Source organism: Lepus europaeus, chromosome 16 (genome assembly GCF_033115175.1).
Source record: "Lepus europaeus isolate LE1 chromosome 16, mLepTim1.pri, whole genome shotgun sequence".
Taxonomy (NCBI): domain Eukaryota; kingdom Metazoa; phylum Chordata; class Mammalia; order Lagomorpha; family Leporidae; genus Lepus; species Lepus europaeus.
In genome coordinates this window covers 61652567-61670742 of record NC_084842.1, presented here as the reverse complement: position 1 = coordinate 61670742, position 18176 = coordinate 61652567, and the positions used below count along the sequence as shown (strand labels likewise).

The following is an 18176-nucleotide window of genomic DNA, read 5'->3' as shown; positions in this document are numbered from 1 at the left end:
CCACAGAGGTCTTCTGCGAGGTCAACCCAGGTAGTTGTGGTTTATCCTTGTCAGATCCTACATGGGCCACTTCTGAAATGTGGCTGAGCTATTTTGGACGTGAAAGCAAAGGACTTAAAGGCTATTTGACCCAGTATTCAAAGGCCTCTCCACAAAAATTCACAAAGAATTCAGATCCAAGTGAAAGGTGAACACATTCCCTTCTGACATAGGCCGACCACTTGCAGACTACCTCCTCCTGGCAGACTGATACCAGAGAGCCTTCTTTGTCACTATGTTTGACAACTTTAACAAAAAACATATTTGTCACATAGTTTTGATAACCGATTTTACAATAAAAAGACATTGTAAGCCTTTGTAAAATAGAAATACTATAAATAACTTCAAAGTTATAAAGTAGAATAAAATCTTAAAACAAAAATGAAGGCTGCAAGAGAACTGGGCTTAAAGAAATGTATTTATCTAATTCCATGTTTTATATCCCAGAAAACTACACAATCAACTTTTCTTGTGATTATAGTTAACCCTATTGGTTTGAGAAATATGGGGAGCAAATAAAAGATTTATGAATTAGGTAAATAATGAAAGCTTTATTCTAAATTCAAAACTACTCTCTTTGTGCTGACACTAACATGGGCCATTCTTTTTTATTTAAACTTTTATTTAATAAATATAAATTTCCAAAGTACAACTTTTGGATTATAGCAGCGTTTACCCCCATAACCTCCCTCCCACCCACAATCATCCCATCTCCCACTCCCTCTCCCATCTCATTCTTCAAGATTCAGTCTCAATTATCTTTATATACAGAAGATCAACTTAGTATCTACTAAGTAAAGATTTCAATAGTTTGCACCCACACAGACACACAAAGTATAAAGTACTGTTTGAGTACTAGTTTTACCATTAATTCGCATAGTACAACACATTAAGGACAGAGATCCTACATTGGGAGTAAGTGTACAGTGACTCCCATTGTTGTTTAACAACTGACACTCTTATTTATGATGTCAGTAATCACCTGAGGCTCTTGTCATGAGCTGCCAAGGCTATGGAAGCCTCCTGAGTTCATAAATTCCGACATTATTTAGACAAGGCCATAATCAAAATGAAAGTTCTCTCCTCCCTTCAGAGAAAGGTACCTCGTTCTTTGATGGCCCCTTCTTTCCACTGGGATCTCACTCACAGAGGTCTTTCATTTAGGCCATTTTTTTTTTCCACAGTGTCTTGGTTTTCCAAGTCTAAGAAACTCTCACGGGCTTTTTAGCTGGATTCGAATGCCTTAAGGGCTAATTCTAAGGCCAGAGTGCTGTTTAGGGCATCTACCATTCTATGAGTTTGCTGTGTATCCCACTTCCCATAACATGGGCCATTCTTGCAATAATTTTCATGCTGTGTTTGATTTGTGGCATCAATTCACAATTCAAATATATGTGCTATATTTTAGATTAAAGCAATACCATCAGTAAAAACTTTATTTCTCTACAGAGAAATATCAAGTAGTTAAAAAGCCATTTTTCCAAAAATCTTGAAGTTAATGTATAAGAGAGAAACAATTTAGAAATTACAGTTTAATTAAAAGAAAACTGTGAAAAACTGAAGATTTAAAATAATCATTTTGAAGATACAGACAGATGAGTATGTTTGATAATAATAAATGACATATAAATCACAAGTATAACTAAAAATTGGACATACAACATTAAAGGAAATACCTGCATTTCAGTTTTTATTATGTTTCAATAAAAGGCATTGTTGTATGTAAAACTATGTTTTACTGAAATCACTGAGACACAGTTATTTAAAAAAATATTTTTCTAGGGTCATTTCTTAAATAATCTCTCAAATACCATAGTTCTTTATGTCATAAAATGGAAACTTAAGGAAAATAAAGAAGAAAAAGGAGTAACATGTAAAAATCCTATGAGTATTGCTTTAAATGCTTGATTTTATTTTCAATAAAAGATAGCATATATGAACTTGAATACAATACTTTAAAGTAAAGTAAGCACTACGAAATCTATTGAAAACTAAGTGTAGAATATACTCTTTACCAAGTATCATACATTTCTTTTGAGGAAGATACAAACAGCTACTGATAATTGCACTATTTCTGCTCTTGCCTTTATGTTCAAATTTCCAGATACCACAGACTAAACAAATCTAAGCATTCCATTGTAAGTCAAGCATTTATTATGTTGCATATTCTGTGCATTACCTAAAGCAGAGATCCAGTATGGATAGAGCTCCTTGGCAAGCAGTGCATCATCGATGTCAGAAAGAAAACATTTCAACACACTCGTCACATCTTCAAGTTGATGCTTTCCAGCCCTCAATTTAAAGCTTCTTGCATCCTTTTTGAAATTTTCCAAGAGCTCACTTGTGTGCAAAGGATCACCATTCTTTTGATAGATATATTTGCATCCTAAACCTTTGTTTAAAAGAGTTACACGAAAATGTTTAAATTTAAAATTCACATTTGTATCATAAAATGAAGTAAATTTCTACACTGTGATGGTGAACAAGATGAAGAAATCATCAAAACAAGCAATGACATAACCATACATGGGGCAAGGGGTGCTTCTTACGTGTAATTTTAGTTATTTAGAATGTTAACCTGATGCACAAGCTACTCCATCATCAGCTTGCAGCAAACCCTTGGTTAGCCCTTCTTCCAGTTCTCCATGGTATCTTTTATAAATGTTCTTTGATCTTATTCCAGAATATAAACTTGTCCCACTGACAAAAATGAGGCTTTCTGGTATAAATTTCCTCAACCTCCTGCCCACATCTTTGTCTATTAATTTCTGTCTGTTGCTACTTTCACCTCCTTTCCAGTGATAAGTTGGCTTACCTCTTTCTCAATGCTACTGAATCACCACATGCTTCACATATAATAAGAGTAGACGAGATTAGGACCAACAGGAAAAGAAGTGTTTATGACCATGAGTAATAAACGCGAAAATTCCCTCCAACTCTGCCTAACTCATCTAGGTTTCTAGTTCATTTCCTTTCAAAATGAAGCTAGGTTTCCTATATTTATTATTCTACAGTCTCTTTAAACACACAGTCTTATTTCTGTGTGCAGTCCACATGCTGAGATCATTTTCATCAAGAATATCAATGACATCTTTTTTCCTCCATGATTTTCAGTTTTTAACTAATGATAATTCCTTATAATTCCTGACGCTTTAAATGAATCTCTGTTAAAATTAATTTAACCCCATGCTTTTCCTGACATCAGGATTTCATTTTTATCCCCTTCCACTTATTCTGCTCATTTAGTATTTGCAGGAGATTTCAGGAATCCATTCTTCTTTCTCCTCTCTTCCAACGCCCTATAAAGTTCTCTGGGAGAACTTATTCAACCTCATTACTTCAACTATTATACCTTTTTCCACTCAGGTTTTAGTTTCTAAAATTTCATACACATAGACATACTGTCATGAATCTGTAGGCAAAACAGAAACATCATATGCGTGTGTGTGCTTGTACAGTTTGTGCTTGTGTGTGTATGCACACACATTTAAAAGTAATTCAAGGGCCGGCGCCGTGGCTTAACAGGCTAATCCTCCATCTTGCGGCGCCAGCACACCGGGTTCTAGTCCCGGTCGGGGCACCGGATTCTATCCCGGTTGCCCCTCTTCCAGGCCAGCTCTCTGCTATGGCCCGGGAAGGCAGTGGAGGATGGCCCAAGTGCTTGGGCCCTGCACCCGCAAAGGAGACTGGGAGAAGCGCCTGGCTCCTGGCTTCGGATCAGCATGATGCGCCGGCCGCAGCGGCCATTGGAGGGTGAACCAACGGCAAAAAGGAAGACCTTTCTCTCTGTCTCTCTCTCACTATCCACTCTGCCTGTCACCAAAAAAAAAATAATAAATAAAATAATAAAATAAAACAAAACAAAAAAACAAAAACAAAAACAAAAAAAAAGCAATTCAAAATAACCTAAAGGAATTAATTATTTTGGACATTCACCTTCCAATCCCAACGAGTTCTTGATTTTGTTCCTCTGCCTCAATACACGGTACTGGTTTCTCCCCCAACCCCTTCTAAGTCAGAAACTCTGTCATTACATTGAAAGAATAATAAATATACTATATCACATACATTTAATGTCATGACCTCATTCTCAAAATTGTCCCCTTCTTTCTATCCCACATGCTGTGATTTTGTGCCCTTGATTCCTCACTGCATTTTCATGACTCCAGGCCCCAGTCTTGTGCAGCCTTCCAGACTGGTTTGAAAATGACAACTACATGATCTGAAGTACAGTTCTTTTGGTGTTACTGACAACCATAAAAATCTGTGTACTGCCCTCCCATTGTCTATAAAAAAAGTTGACAGATTTCTAGAAATTTATTTTGTTTATTTGAAACAGAAAGAGAGAGAGAGAGAGAGGTTTTCCATCACTCTCCAAATGGCCACAATGGTCAGACCTGAGCCAGATAGAAGCTAGGGGCTTCTTCTAGGTCACCCCCGGAAGGTGCAGAGACCCCAGCATTTGGGCCAGCTTGAGCTGCTTTCACCGACACATTAGCAGAGAGCTGGATTGGAAGTGGAGCAGCCCCGTATGGGGTGCTGGCATCACAGGCAGTGGCTTTACTCACTTTGCCACAGTGCTGGCCCCTGAAGATTTTCTGAGCATATTTAAAATGCTAAGTGAACTGACCTCATTTCTCTTCTTCTCAAACTAAGCTCTGGCCACATTTAACTAGATATAGTAGTTGAACTCACAATCTTCTGTCATGACACTGTACACCAGCACACACTGTATTCTCCTCGAATCCCCAACTCTTTCTCTTAACTACTTCCTGCTTTCCCTTAAGGCTCCTAGCAGACACAATACATCACTACAAAGCCCCATGCCACCATCTCTACTCTGGGTGAAATGCACTCCTACATCACTGATGTCTGCAGCAACCCTGGAACCACAGAATTCTACACTTAGATGTAACTCTTCGCTTGTCTATCTGTGATCCATAATCTGAGAACCCCTAGATGCCAAGAAACAACTACAACCAAGAGTCTAAGCCATTATGTTCCTAGCTGAGTTTCTAATAGTTGGTATTCAACTAGGTTAATCGAAGGAGAATATGAACATGATTTTGTTTACAAAATTTAAAGTACATTCCCTAAGAATAAGCTAATTTATAAAAATAATTAAAATACCCAGAATCATATTGTTAACTCAGTCAAGCTCAAACCCTAACATGACAAGCATTGAAACTCTGCCTAGAGATTTTCACCCTGGGATCAGTATTTCAAAATTACTACTACTGCAAAGGCTCCTAGCCAACCACTGGAATCCTATGATCACCGGACACATTTTAAGTTCATGTCAAATCTTTCTTTCTATATGCTGCTAACATTGAGGTTTTCCCCATGCTGCTAACATTGAGGTTTCTCCCATGCTATGCTTATAAAAAAATCTTTTATTGGCTTTATCACTTTAATATGCAAGTTAATGCACCTTGTACTAGAGTTATAAAGTAGTTATAATGTATGAGATTTAGCTGAAAACAATCTAATGCTTAATGATTTTAAATTCAAGTAAACAACACAAAGAAACTTCTGATTTCCCTAGAGAAGCATTAAATTGGTTACACTAGAGTTAGTCAAGTTATTTTAATCATTTGCCAGCTTAAGAAAGATCTTATGCCATTATAAAACCAACATGATGTGAAAATTCCCAGTGAGGTTATGCTCTTGCTAAAACATAATATCCGTGCAATTCATTTATACCTGCAAAATGCAAGCATTCTAATAGTGAATGATAGCAATAAATGAAAATAACCTTCTCCTTCCCTTATCTTCAAATAAAGATGCTTATAGCTGAAAAAATATATACTATCATAGCAAGGAACTTCCTCTAAGAAAGGCCATATATATAAACATGTACATATTTTCAGTCGATATATAATACAAACACAATGAAGCTGCACCTTAATAAAATTTGCATTTGAATTACAAAGAAAATAACTGAAATATTTAAAATGGTATTCTCCTTGGAGGAAAGGCTAATATGCATGCTATAAATTTAATGTCAAAAAAATTTTCTTTGTAATGTCTATTTTAGAGATTTTACAACATATCCATGTATTGTCAGTTTTCGATAGCAGAATATACAACCTATGGCTTGGTCTTTAACTTTTTTACTCCAACTTCTATGTTGCCATTATTGAGATCAGTGGCTGATATGCAACAGGCACTCAGTAAATAAGAAATGAACTAATTACACAATGTTCTACTGTAGCTATTTCACCGATTATACCTTCTTTTGTAATTAAAAATATTCAGAGATCTCTCTAATATCAGGACAGCAAAAAAATACAGGATCAAATGCTTTATTCTTTTTAATATTTCTCATCTAAATAAGCTACAGGATGAAAGGTGGGAAAATTTTGGAGGTGGCCATTTGGCCTAACTGTTAAGACACTGGCAAAGATTCTAGCATCCCACATCAGTGTACCTGGGTTGCATAGTTGTCTCCAGCTCCTGGCTCCGGCTGCATGCCAATGCACACCCTTGGAGATGGCAGTGACGGCTTGTGATTGGGTCCCTGGGACCCATGTGGGAGATCTCAATTGAGTTGCTGGATCCCGGTATTGGCCCCAGCCAAGGCTCATTCTAAGCACTTGGGGAGTGGGCTAGGGGATGAGAGCTCCCTATCTCATTGTCTGTCTCTTTGACTCTCAAATAAATAAGTTAAAAAAAATTTTTAAGTGAGAACATTGTTGCATTAGAAATACAAATAGGAATTTTTTTTAATTTTTTTTTATTTTTTTGACAGGCAGAGTGGACAGTGAGAGAGAGAGACAGAGAGAAAGGTCTTCCCTTGCCGTTGGTTCACCCTCCAATGGCTGCCGCGGTTGGCGTGCTGCGGCCGGCGCACCGCGCTGATCCGATGGCAGGAGCCAGGTGCTTCTCCTGGTCTCCCATGCGGGTGCAGGGCCCAAGCACTTGGGCCATCCTCCACTGCACTCTCTGGCCACAGCAGAGAGCTGGCCTGGAAGAGGGGCAACCGGGACAGAATCTGGTGCCCTGACCGGGACTAGAACCCGGTGTGCCGGCGCCGCAAGGCGGAGGATTAGCCTAGTGAGCCGCGGCGCCGGCTCAAATAGGAATTTTTGTTACCTTTCTGAGTATGAAAGATATAAAATAAATAAAGAAAAGATATGAGGAATAAAGGTTATTTTTGAGGTGAGTCTAAAAATACTATCATAGCATATGAAATTAACATGAAGCTGGACAACATAGCTATAGTTCAACTTTTGATCTGCAAACTCTACACAGAAATATCTATTGCATATCTGACCAATTGCATATTGAATTAAACACACACACACACATTTTGTATGCACGAAAACAGAAAACAAGATCTTTTACATGTTGTTCCATAGCTTTTACCATTTTGAAACACATGCTTAGAGAGACTGAGTTACTGCTGGATGTATCCCATGCTTGCAATAACAGAAAATCACGGTCCTCACTATTTTTATACACTTTACAATATAGATTCATTCAATACATTATTTAACACTTTTTAGTCATCAAAAGAAGGAAACGGTGAAAGTGTGTTATGGGGTCCGAGTGAGTTTTATTGAGAGAAAGAATGGCAGTTAGCTGAGCATGAGACTAGGCTGTTCCTTTCCCCTGGTACACTTGCAAATACAAAGGGCTTGGTTTGGTCCAATAGAGGTGCCACTGAAAAACTGTAAGAACGACACTGTGAATACTAGGGGTTGAATAAGAACTCTGTGATACGTACCATACTGTGTAACAAATGCTATGCAGCTGTTCACGATAATGGGGACGTCATTTTTGCTGAGCTGCTGATCTTGTAATGCATTACCATCTGTACCTGCTGCTTTTTCAATTGCTGTATGCCAGACTGTGAAATCCAACTTGCTATGCCCATGGATGTATAATGTTCTGGAAAGTTTAAAAAGCATTTCGAATCATAATTTTGCATTTTTATTTTAAATTCTTACTTCAAGACAGATTACCCTTAAATTCATATACACAGAATCCTGTCTCACTCCCTGTAAGAAAAACCTTTCCTTTCCTCACCACTGTCTTGTACTCAGTCCTTCTCTTGTGGGGACAATCACATCTCTTCATAGAATAGAGGGGGTTATCAGGAATGACAGTCTCCACTCTTATCACTCCCCAGCTCTTTTCTTCTATTTCTGAAAAAGTGATTTTAAACTCCCATGGCAAGTATCTCTAGTGCTGTCTAAAAGATACTGACAACTGCACAAAGGTACTCTGAAAAGTCTGTGGAAAAATAGTTTTTAAAAAAATAAGATTATTTTAGTGTAAAAATTTTGAATTTCATGCACATGGTGGGTCTTCAAGAAGTTTGTAGAAATTGTGTATTAGGAAAAAAAAAAAAAAAACCTATGCATGGCTTCCAAAAGTTTTGCACCAAAAGGAACTTACCTTTTAATTCCATTTTGCACAAACGTTATGAAGTACATTCATATTTTTCAGGATGTCAGAACTGTTAATGATTTCATTTCTTTACAAAACAAAATACTACCATTTAACTTGGGTTTTATAGTAATGTTCTTTCTGAATTTTCCTATCTCTCTGGTCATTCATTCTCTTTCTCAAGCTCAATTCCTGTCTGAACAGCAAGGTGTGACCTCAGTGCTCACACTAAGTCCAGACTCCCCAGGGGCATATCAGTCAGGCCAGTGGTTTCATTTCCCTCATGTAAACTGCTGACACCCAAATCCCTATCTCCAGGCAATAGCTTTGACAAATCCGATCTTGTTGCAAAGCAGGCACAGACAGCAGTTAAGAGGGGGGATGGCAATCCATGTTTCCACACTCAAATTTTAGCTTCTTTTTTTAACTTTCTTTGTTACCTTAGGTAAGTTATCAACCTTGCTTGTGCCTCAGTTTCATCACTGGTAAAGTTAAAATAATAATAGCAGCCAGCATAGTGCTCAATAAACATGGCATTAATAACTAAATATTGCACTGTGCCAGTCATGGATATTTGGATTTTGGATACCATCACCTTAATGTGCAGCCAGCATCTCAAACCTTTCTTTCCTCATATAAATTGCTCCTGCCACTCTGTTTCTCAACTTATACTACCAGAAACCTAGGATTAATTAACTGTAGATTGGTCTCCCCTCAAGTCACTGCCACATGAATTCAATAACAAAATTCTGTTGACTCCAGTCTCGTTATATTCACCCTCCTCCTCTTCTTTCCAACACTACCTTATTTCAGATCTTCATACTGTGCCCAGAGGTCACTAAAACCCCTGACAATAGATTCTTCCCCACTTCTCTGCCCCCATGATCCTTGGTCGCACTGTCCAATTAAAATTCTTATAAAACGCAAGGCTAAGGGCATCACTTCCAGATCACATCCTACAACTACTGAATTTTCAAGATGAAAATGTTTTCAACAGCTGGTGTTGCAGTACAGCAGGTTAACCACTGCATGGAACACAGGAAGCCATATTAGAGCACTGGTTCAAGTCCTAGCTGCTCTGCTTCTGGTCTAGTTTCCTAAGAACACACCAGGAAGGAAGTAAAATATGGCCCAAGTATTTGAACCTTGCCACCCATGTGGGAAACCTGGATGGAAAACTGGCTTTGGCTTGGCCCAGCCCTAGCTATGTGGCCACTGGGAAGTAAACTAGTAGATGGAATCAATCTCTCTCTCTCTCTCTCTCTCTCTCTCTCTCTAGCTCTACCCACCCATCTCTCTGACATTTTTGCATTTAAGTAAATCTAAAAAAAGAAAGAAAAAGTCGTTATGATCTGGTCTATATTTTCCCCTCCTACTTGATCTGCCATTCCCCTGAACTCAAGACTTACTAAGGTGGGTGAAGGAGGTATGAGTAGAAACACATCTTCTTATCTTTATTATTAACATTTCTGGTTCTTTGTTTACTCCAACTCTCCCACTAAGGTGTATTCAGGTGATATTCCCCAGACACTCTCTCAGTTATTTACCTCTTATGCTTAGTGTGTCACAGATTTTCCTTCTTAGTTGCCAAATAGCCACTCTGCCTTCTATTATACCACCTGTTGTATCTAAGTGGATGCATTAGCTGTTAGATCCTAAACTTGACAGGCAAGAGAAGTAGTTCATTCTCCAGGGTGAATGCATAGAGCTTAGCGTTTCCGGACTCATAATAATTTTGAGGTCCTATCATCAAATAAAAATTATATTCAAAACATCGTTACAGATGAAATTCAAGTATATTTACATCAAAATAAAAGTAGTTAGTCTTGATTTCACGCTATGAGGGAGCTGCTTTGGATTCAGTCCAAAAAGAAAAGCATGAGCCCTGGGGTAGAGGTGGACGTAGAGAAAAGAGGGACATAATGTCCTATCTTTCTGATAATTACTGGCCCTAACAGAAAAGAAAAAAAATAACAAACTTCTTTCTTTATTTCTATTTTGTTTCTTGCAATGTTTCTGAAAAAAGAAAAAAAAAAAAAAGCTACCAGCATTTTACCAAGCTAATTTCTAACATTTTCTGAACTTGCTGTTAACTACTTTTGTTTTACTGACACTTGTGCCTATAACCCCTATCTCTTGCTTTTTGGCATCTTTATCTATTGTTTTTATTTTCCACAACAAAACAGCAGCCCTGACCTCTGGGTCTTGTAATTTTCTATCTGAAAAATTCTGACACTTGTTCTAATACTCTTGACAAGCTTTAGCCTTTTCATTTACCTTACATCATCTTTAGCTCAAAAGCATTCTATTGCTGGTTATACTTGTCTAAATGAAATAACTCAGGAGCTTTCCTTGATGAATATCAAACCCTACACCCCATAAACAATGTTAGATCTTTATGAATTCATGAGTTTAACAAAAAGACTTAACATTTCTCTTTTACTTACATTACTTTTTGACCTGATAATTAAGCTCTAAATATAAACTTGTTTTTTTAAAAAAAAAAAAAACTGCAGTGAGTAGAGTATTCCTGAAAGCAGAGAAATAGAGACAAAATTTGTTTCTCCCAATATGTTTCTGCTACACTCTCACCAACAGGTGTATATACAAACACATGCACTCACCAAAGCATTGTAAAAAGGGAAATAAGGTTAAATTCCAACAAATGGAGAAAGATTAAGTAGTTCAGTATCCATCTATAGATGTGTATGTTTAGTACAATGAGCAGAGAACATAAAGCTGCATGTGTGTATAAATCAACTGCTTTTGACAAAATGTTAAACTGTCTATGAGTAGAAAACTCATGGACATTTTGTTTCCTTCGGTACAAATGTCTGCTTGTTTTCAATGTAATGAGAAACAAATCACCAAAATGAATGTACTGACTGATCTCTAGAAGTTAAAGGTATTCACAGCCTTATGAACCATGTCATCTTGGACGTCTGTTACTAAGTTTGGAGCCAAGGCACTGGAAATCTCTCTGCCAAGCCCATCATTAATGACTTAAAAAAAAAAAAAAAAAAAAACTAAGGACCAGAAATATTTGCTGAGGTCTACAGGCTAGAAGGAACAGCAAAACTGAGCTAAGAAAGTAGGATTTCTGGTCTTAACCAATAATAACCATGATCCTCCCTTTGAGAAATTAAGAAATTAAATGTCTATAATTTAAGGCCCTGGTTACTATTCCACAACTGCTCATTCGCTGGGTAAAATTCTGATGTATATCTTTCTGTGTCCTTTCCTCTTGTTCTTTTTATCACACAGGATCACAAGGGAGCATGTCCGGAGCAAATTATCACAAAGCTATATTAATGGAAAATACATGGAAGATGAAGCCTTGAGTCAGTCATAACAGGAGAGCTGTCTGTCTTCCTTTCATGGACACCTTACATTCTGCCTTGAAAAGCATCCTTGGTGAGTAAGAAATATAAAGGATGGGAGTTTAGAAGAAAACCTTGAAAATGTTTATTGTGTATTTTTTATTTTTTTAATTTTTAAGGATTATTTATAAATATGAAAGGCAGAGAAAGAGAGAGAGAGAAATATCAAGTTCTTCCATCTGCTAGTTCATTGCTCTAATAGCTACAACAGCGCAGGCAGACCCATGCCGAAGCAAGGAGCCTGGAACTCCATCCAGGTCTCCCATGTGGGTGGCAGAGTTCAAGTACTGGAGCCATTTTCTGCTGCTTTCTCCTATGCATCAGTAGGAGCTGGACTGGATGCACAGCAGGCAGGACAGAACCATGGCTCTGATATGGGGAACATACCAATCATCATAGAAGGATTCCTGTTTTTTATTTTCTGGAAAAGGACAAATTGTGTTATTTCTGTGAGTGATATTTGGTCAATAAAAAGTTTTCAATCCCCTCATTTTTAGTGTAAGGTTTGAAATATTTTATAACTATTTGTTCCTAGTAACCATCAGGACAATCAAATGAGTAGAACATTTTCTTTTTTTGTTGTTTTTTTGTTTGTTTATTTTTGACAGGCAGAGTGGACAGTGAGAGAGAGAGAGAGAGAGACAGAGAGAAAGGTCTTCCTTTGCCCTTGGTTCACCCTCCAATGGCCACCGCGGCTGGCACGCTGCGGCCAACGCACTGCGCTGATCCGAAGCCAGGAGCCAGGTGCTTCTCCTCATCTCCCATGTGGGTGCAGGGCCCAAGCACTTGGGCCATCCTCCACTGCCTTCCTGGACCACAGCAGAGAGCTGGCCTGGAAGAGGGGCAACCGGGACAGAATGCGGTGTCCCGACCGGGACTAGAACCTGGAGTACTGGTGCCACAGACGGAGGATTAGCCTGTTGAGCCACAGCGCCGGCCTGAATAGAACATTTTCATCATTCATAAATTTCTTCACACCACTTTGCATTGAGTCCCTTCTTTTGCATTAGTCCCAGACAAAAACTGGTCAGCTTTCTGTCACTATGCTTTAGCTCACGAGTTCCAGACTTTCATGAAATAGAATTACACAGTTTGAGGGCACTTTCAAAAGATTTTGTAAAAATGTAATTGAAAGATAAACTTATTTTGATACAAAAATTTTAAATCTATATATAGAAGTGCCTTGAAAAAAGATCATGGATAGGGCTGGTGTTGTGGCATAGCAGGTTAAGCTGCAGCCTGCAGTGCCGCCATCCTATATTGGTGCTGGTTCGAGTTCTGGCTGCTCTACTTCCTATCTAACTCCCCACTAATGTGCCTAGGAAAGCAGCAGAGGATGGCCCAAGTCCTGGGGTCCTTGCCCCTGCGTGAGAGACTCAGATAAATCTCTTGGCTCCTGGATTTGGCTTGGCCCAGCCTAGGCTGTTGCAGTCATCTGAGGAGTGAGCTTGCAGATGAAAGATATTCTGTGTGTGTGTGTGTGTGTGTGTATATATATATATATATATAACTCTGCCTTTCAAATAAATATTTTACAAAGATCATGGAAATAGTATGACATGAAAAGTATATGCATACATTTCAAAATTTTTGCACAAGAATAACTTTATTTTTTAATTCATCTTCCCATGAACTTTTTGATGTATGTTCATACTGCACAGTTCCATTTTTTTTCCTCTTCTCTCCCATCTGTCCCTGAAAATTAAACCCATGAACTTCCCTCCCATCTCTGAAAAACCACTACATTCTGGTTGGGTTTTCCCATTTCTTGTGTCATGAACCATGACTGCCTGCAAATAGAACATTAAGGTGATCTCAATGCTTACTTCCTGTGTTTCCCTTCTCCTTAATCACAGACCTGGGATGCCTCTTGCTCCAGTGTCTGAAGAGGTGTTTCATATATTGTGCCTGGTTTTCAAGTTGTTCAAAGCAGAAAGCATTTGCCATGCCAGTTATCCTTTCATGAACAGAAATGGGAGACTAGTACATTTTAGTCACTATACTCATAAATCACTTTAGTTTAGAGAGATAACGTATTAGTTTTCTACTCCTTCAGATAAGAAACTGGGCAAGAGAGATTGAATTTTAGTCAGAAGCAGGAAAATGCTATTATGAATATATGCAGATGTAGAGATTGTCACAAGAACAAAGTAGTGGCTGGCGCTGCAGCTCACTAGGCTAATCCTCCACCTGTGGCACCGGCACACCGGGTTCTAATCCCGGTTGGGGTGCCGGATTCTGTCCCGGTAGCCCCTCTTCCAGGCCAGCTCTCTGCTGTGGCCCGGGAGTGCAGTGGAGGATGGCCCAAGTGCTTGGGCCCTGCACCCGCATGGGAGACCAGGAGAAACACCTGGCTCCTGCCTTTGGATCAGCGAGGCGTGCCAGCCGTGGCGGCCATTGGAGGGTGAACCAAGGGCAAAGGAAGCCCTTTCTCTCTGTCTCTCTCTCTCTCACTGTCCACTCTGCCTGTCAAAAAAAAAAAAAAAAAAAAAAAAAAAAAGAACAAAGTAGTAGGAAATGTTATTATAAGAAGATTGCACATTCTGAAGTCAACTTCAGTAAACAGCCTCACGATGCCTGATCTGGGGCTGGCACTATGACACAGTGCATGAAAGCCCTGGCTTGCAGGGCTGGCTTCCCGTAGACAGAGTCCCAGCTGCTCCACTTCCTATCAAGCTCCCTGTTAATGTACCTGGGAAAGCAGCAGAGGATAGCCCAAGTTCTTGGGCCCCTGCCCCCATGTGAGAGACCTGGGAGAAGCTCCTGGCATCAGATCAGCTTAACTCTGGCCTTTGTGGCCATTTGGGGAGTGAAGCAGCAAATGCAAGATCTCTCTCCCTCCCTCCCTCCCTCCCTCCCTCCCTCCCTCCTTCTCCCTCTTCGCCCTCTCTCTGTAACTGTTCCAAATAAATAAAATAAATCTTAAAAATAAAAAAAGATGCCTGATTTCACAAGAAAGGAATAGCTCAAGTTTTTCAATCCCATACCAACACACGATCAGACAACCACCTACAACTGGATTGTAAGACAGTCTGTTGTAAGTCTGCTCAAAACTTCTAATAGTGTTCAACTGACTGGAGAATGAATCCAAATCTGTACTTTGTAAAATGCTTTTTCTTTTTTTTAAAAAAAATTATTTATTTATTTGAAAGTCAGAGTTACACAGAAAGAGAATGAGAGAGAATGAGAGAGAGAGAGAGAGAGTGAGTGAGAGAGAGAGAGAGGTCTTCCATCTGCTGATTCACTCCCCAGTTGGGTGCAACAGCTGGAGCTGTACCCATGCGAAGCCAGGAGCTTCCTCTGGGTCTCCCACATGGGTGCAGGGGGCCAAGGACTTGGGCCATCCTCTACTGCCCTCCCAAGCCATAGCAGGGAGCTGGATCGGAAGTAGAGTAGCCGGAACACGAACTGGTGCCCATGGGGGATGCCGGTCCTGCAGGAGGCAGCTTTACCTGCTATGCCACAGAGCTGGCCCCATAAAATGACTTTTAAAACTGTGTTAAAAATTCATTCTCTTAAAATATCTATTATACCTTGGTAACAGGCCTGAAATTCTTTCCAGAGTCAGACAAGTTATGAATAAAATTCAATTAAAAATAATAACATGGTTGTCTATCTATTTTTTGAGACCCACTGACCCACACTTCCTCCTCAAGAACTCAAGGTTAAGTACAACTTGGGCTGAAGTTATTTCTAGTCTATCTTACTTCTCTGAAGCTACAATTTCTACCTCTTAGGACATTTGTCTTTTGACCTTTTCAATTTTTCATACTAAAATCCTATGTAGGCTTCCAGACCCACTTAAATACATTTCTCTTTTAAAAATTATCCTGACCACAAGATCAAGAAGTGTAACTTTTTAATATATTTATTCACAACATAACACATTTATTTCTTCTTAAACTTAATTCTTTGTACACAGCAATGTTTTGAGTTAAATAAAACAATGTTTAAAGCAAATAACATAAAGTTTAAAATCCACCTTTTATTAAATTTGTACTTATTCCCTTTACTATAACTCTCCTCAACCCAAAACTGTTTTATGATATAAACCTGAAGTGTATCTATTTTTGTAGCGTTTGTTGGGGTGATGAGAGAAGAGACTCTCTGCCTTAGAAACATTCAGAATTAAATCATCAGAAAGTTACAAAAGCAGTCAAGCTGATATTGTGGGCAATTGGCTACTGTTTAATTTGCAATTACATGCACAATTTAGAAACCACTTTAGGATAATTTAGCCTCTGGAGGACTGCTAATGTATCAGCTCCCATAAAACACAATTCAAGGAGGACAAAAGAAAGATCATATGGAATAAGTTGATATGAAGAAAAGAATCTTAAATTTAGTGTGCTAATCTCCCAAACTGAGAAAAGTAGTCTGTTCCACAATTGTGAAACAGTGATAAAGTGTTTATTCCCTAGTGTTAGCTACTTTATGTCTAGAATTAGAAATTAAAACTGAAGTGCAGTCTTAGAAGACATCAAATACATTGTGCTTTACTATATGTCAACCAAGGAATCTAAAACAAAAAAGCACACCAGTTTTTTCTGTTTCTGATAACATGGCTGAGTTATTCATTATGTTATTACAACCACAACCTTTGAGCAACAGCTCAACATCTGTCCTTGGCAAATGGGCATGTAGCTCTAGAATGAGAAAATGGTGACCACAACAGACAGACAGAGTTCAGGGTTAAAGTACAGGAACAGTTTTCAAATTTGGAGACAAGGATGGATGTTGTAGTCTTTTGGACATTCCAGTCAAAAGTGAAGATTTGACCTACTGTCCAGGAAATGACTTCTGACCTCCTAGTCCAGAATATATGTCAACAATAAGTATTCAAACGTGACTTTCTTTTTCCACACAAAGAAATCCAAATCAAGTACTAAAAGAAAAGCAGAGACTCTATGTTCCAATAACAGCATCAAATAGCATGCCAGAAACCCTGAACTGTAATCAAGAAAGCTTTATTTTCAAAAATAATAATTTTTAAAGTACACAAAATATACACATTAAAGTGACACCATCTGGAACACCTTCTGTTTAGAGCTTTTCAGAGCAAAAGTACTCTGTGTGTAATATATTACTGCAATATTTTTCTTTCTAAAGACACTCATGCTATGGATATAATGAAACTAACATGCATACTGAAATACACATTTAAATAGGGGCTACATAGAGTAGATGATTAGTTACAGACTTTTCTAATTCAGGAAATTTGTTTTCCTCCTTCCTTTAAAGAAATGTTAATGTATTTTAGCACTTTAATTTTTAAAAAAGATTTATTTTATCTATTTGAAAGACAGAGTTACAGAGAGAGACAGATAGAGAGATCTTCCATCTGCTGGTTCACTCTGCAAATGGTGCAATGCCAGAACTGATCCTATCTGGAGCCAGGAGCCTCCTCCAAGGACTTTTAATATGCTGGCCCCTATTTTAGCACTTTAAGCAAGGGTAGACAATGACAAGGAAAAAGACATGAAATCAATTCACTTGATTTATTTATGATTTGCAATGTTGTATCAAGCTCTTGCTAGGAAAAAAAGTAAAGGTCAGGGGGCCAGCACTGTGGCACAGTGGGTTAAGCCACCACCTGTAATGGCGGCATCCCATATGGGCGCCAGTTCAAGTCCCGGCTGTTCTACTTCTGGCCGAAACCTCTGTTAACGAGCCTAGAAAAGCAGCAGAAGATGGCTCAAGTGCATGGGCCCCTGCAACTCATGTGGGAGACCTAGAAGAAGCTCCTGGCTCCTGACATCAGTCTGGCCCAGCCCTGGCTGTTGTGGCCATTTGGGGAGTGAACCAGTGGATGAAAGACCTCCCTCTCTGCCTCACTCTCTCTCTTTCTGTAACTCTTTCAAATAAAAGAAACCCTTTTAAAAAAAAAGTTATAACTTATAGTTGGTTGATTTCTCTTTCAATTATTTGCACTATACATGCCATCATTATGAATAACTGAAAGTTATTTTATTTCCCAAGGCCATAATATTATTTGTCATTGACACATATACCACAATCTTCTTTAGCTTATACTCACTATTTCCCAGGGGGCAAAAATTCCAAAGAGAGACAAAAATTAAAAAGATAAAAAAAAAAAAAAACACAATGCAATGAAGTTCTTCTATTTTGCAGGTAAAACTAACTCATTATGCTTGAGCACTGGGTGAGAAGGACATACTTTCTATTTAGGTAGATACAGCCATTCATTCCGTCACCCAGGCAAAAGCTCGGGAGTCATCCCTATCTCCTAGCTCACAAAGCCACTGAAAACCATCAAGCTACTACCTCCTGCAACATCCCTTTACCAGATCAAGGAAGCTACCAACACGCACCACCACTTATTAATTCCTCTCTTTATATGGT

The 18176-nt window shown here is 38.7% G+C and overlaps 1 protein-coding gene across 9 annotated transcripts in view; it reads right to left on the bottom strand.

Moving 5' to 3' along the window:
- The window catches only part of ARAP2 (ArfGAP with RhoGAP domain, ankyrin repeat and PH domain 2), a 235134-nt gene that overhangs the window by 122255 nt on the left and 94703 nt on the right, over positions 1 to 18176 (bottom strand). For all 9 annotated transcript variants that reach the window (XM_062213241.1, XM_062213242.1, XM_062213243.1 and 6 more), the window contains exons 19-20: positions 7769 to 7932; positions 2219 to 2431 (exon numbers count right to left, since the gene is read on the bottom strand). In XM_062213241.1, coding sequence (XP_062069225.1) covers positions 2219 to 2431; positions 7769 to 7932 — 377 coding nt within the window. The remainder of the gene's footprint in view (positions 1 to 2218; positions 2432 to 7768; positions 7933 to 18176) is intronic.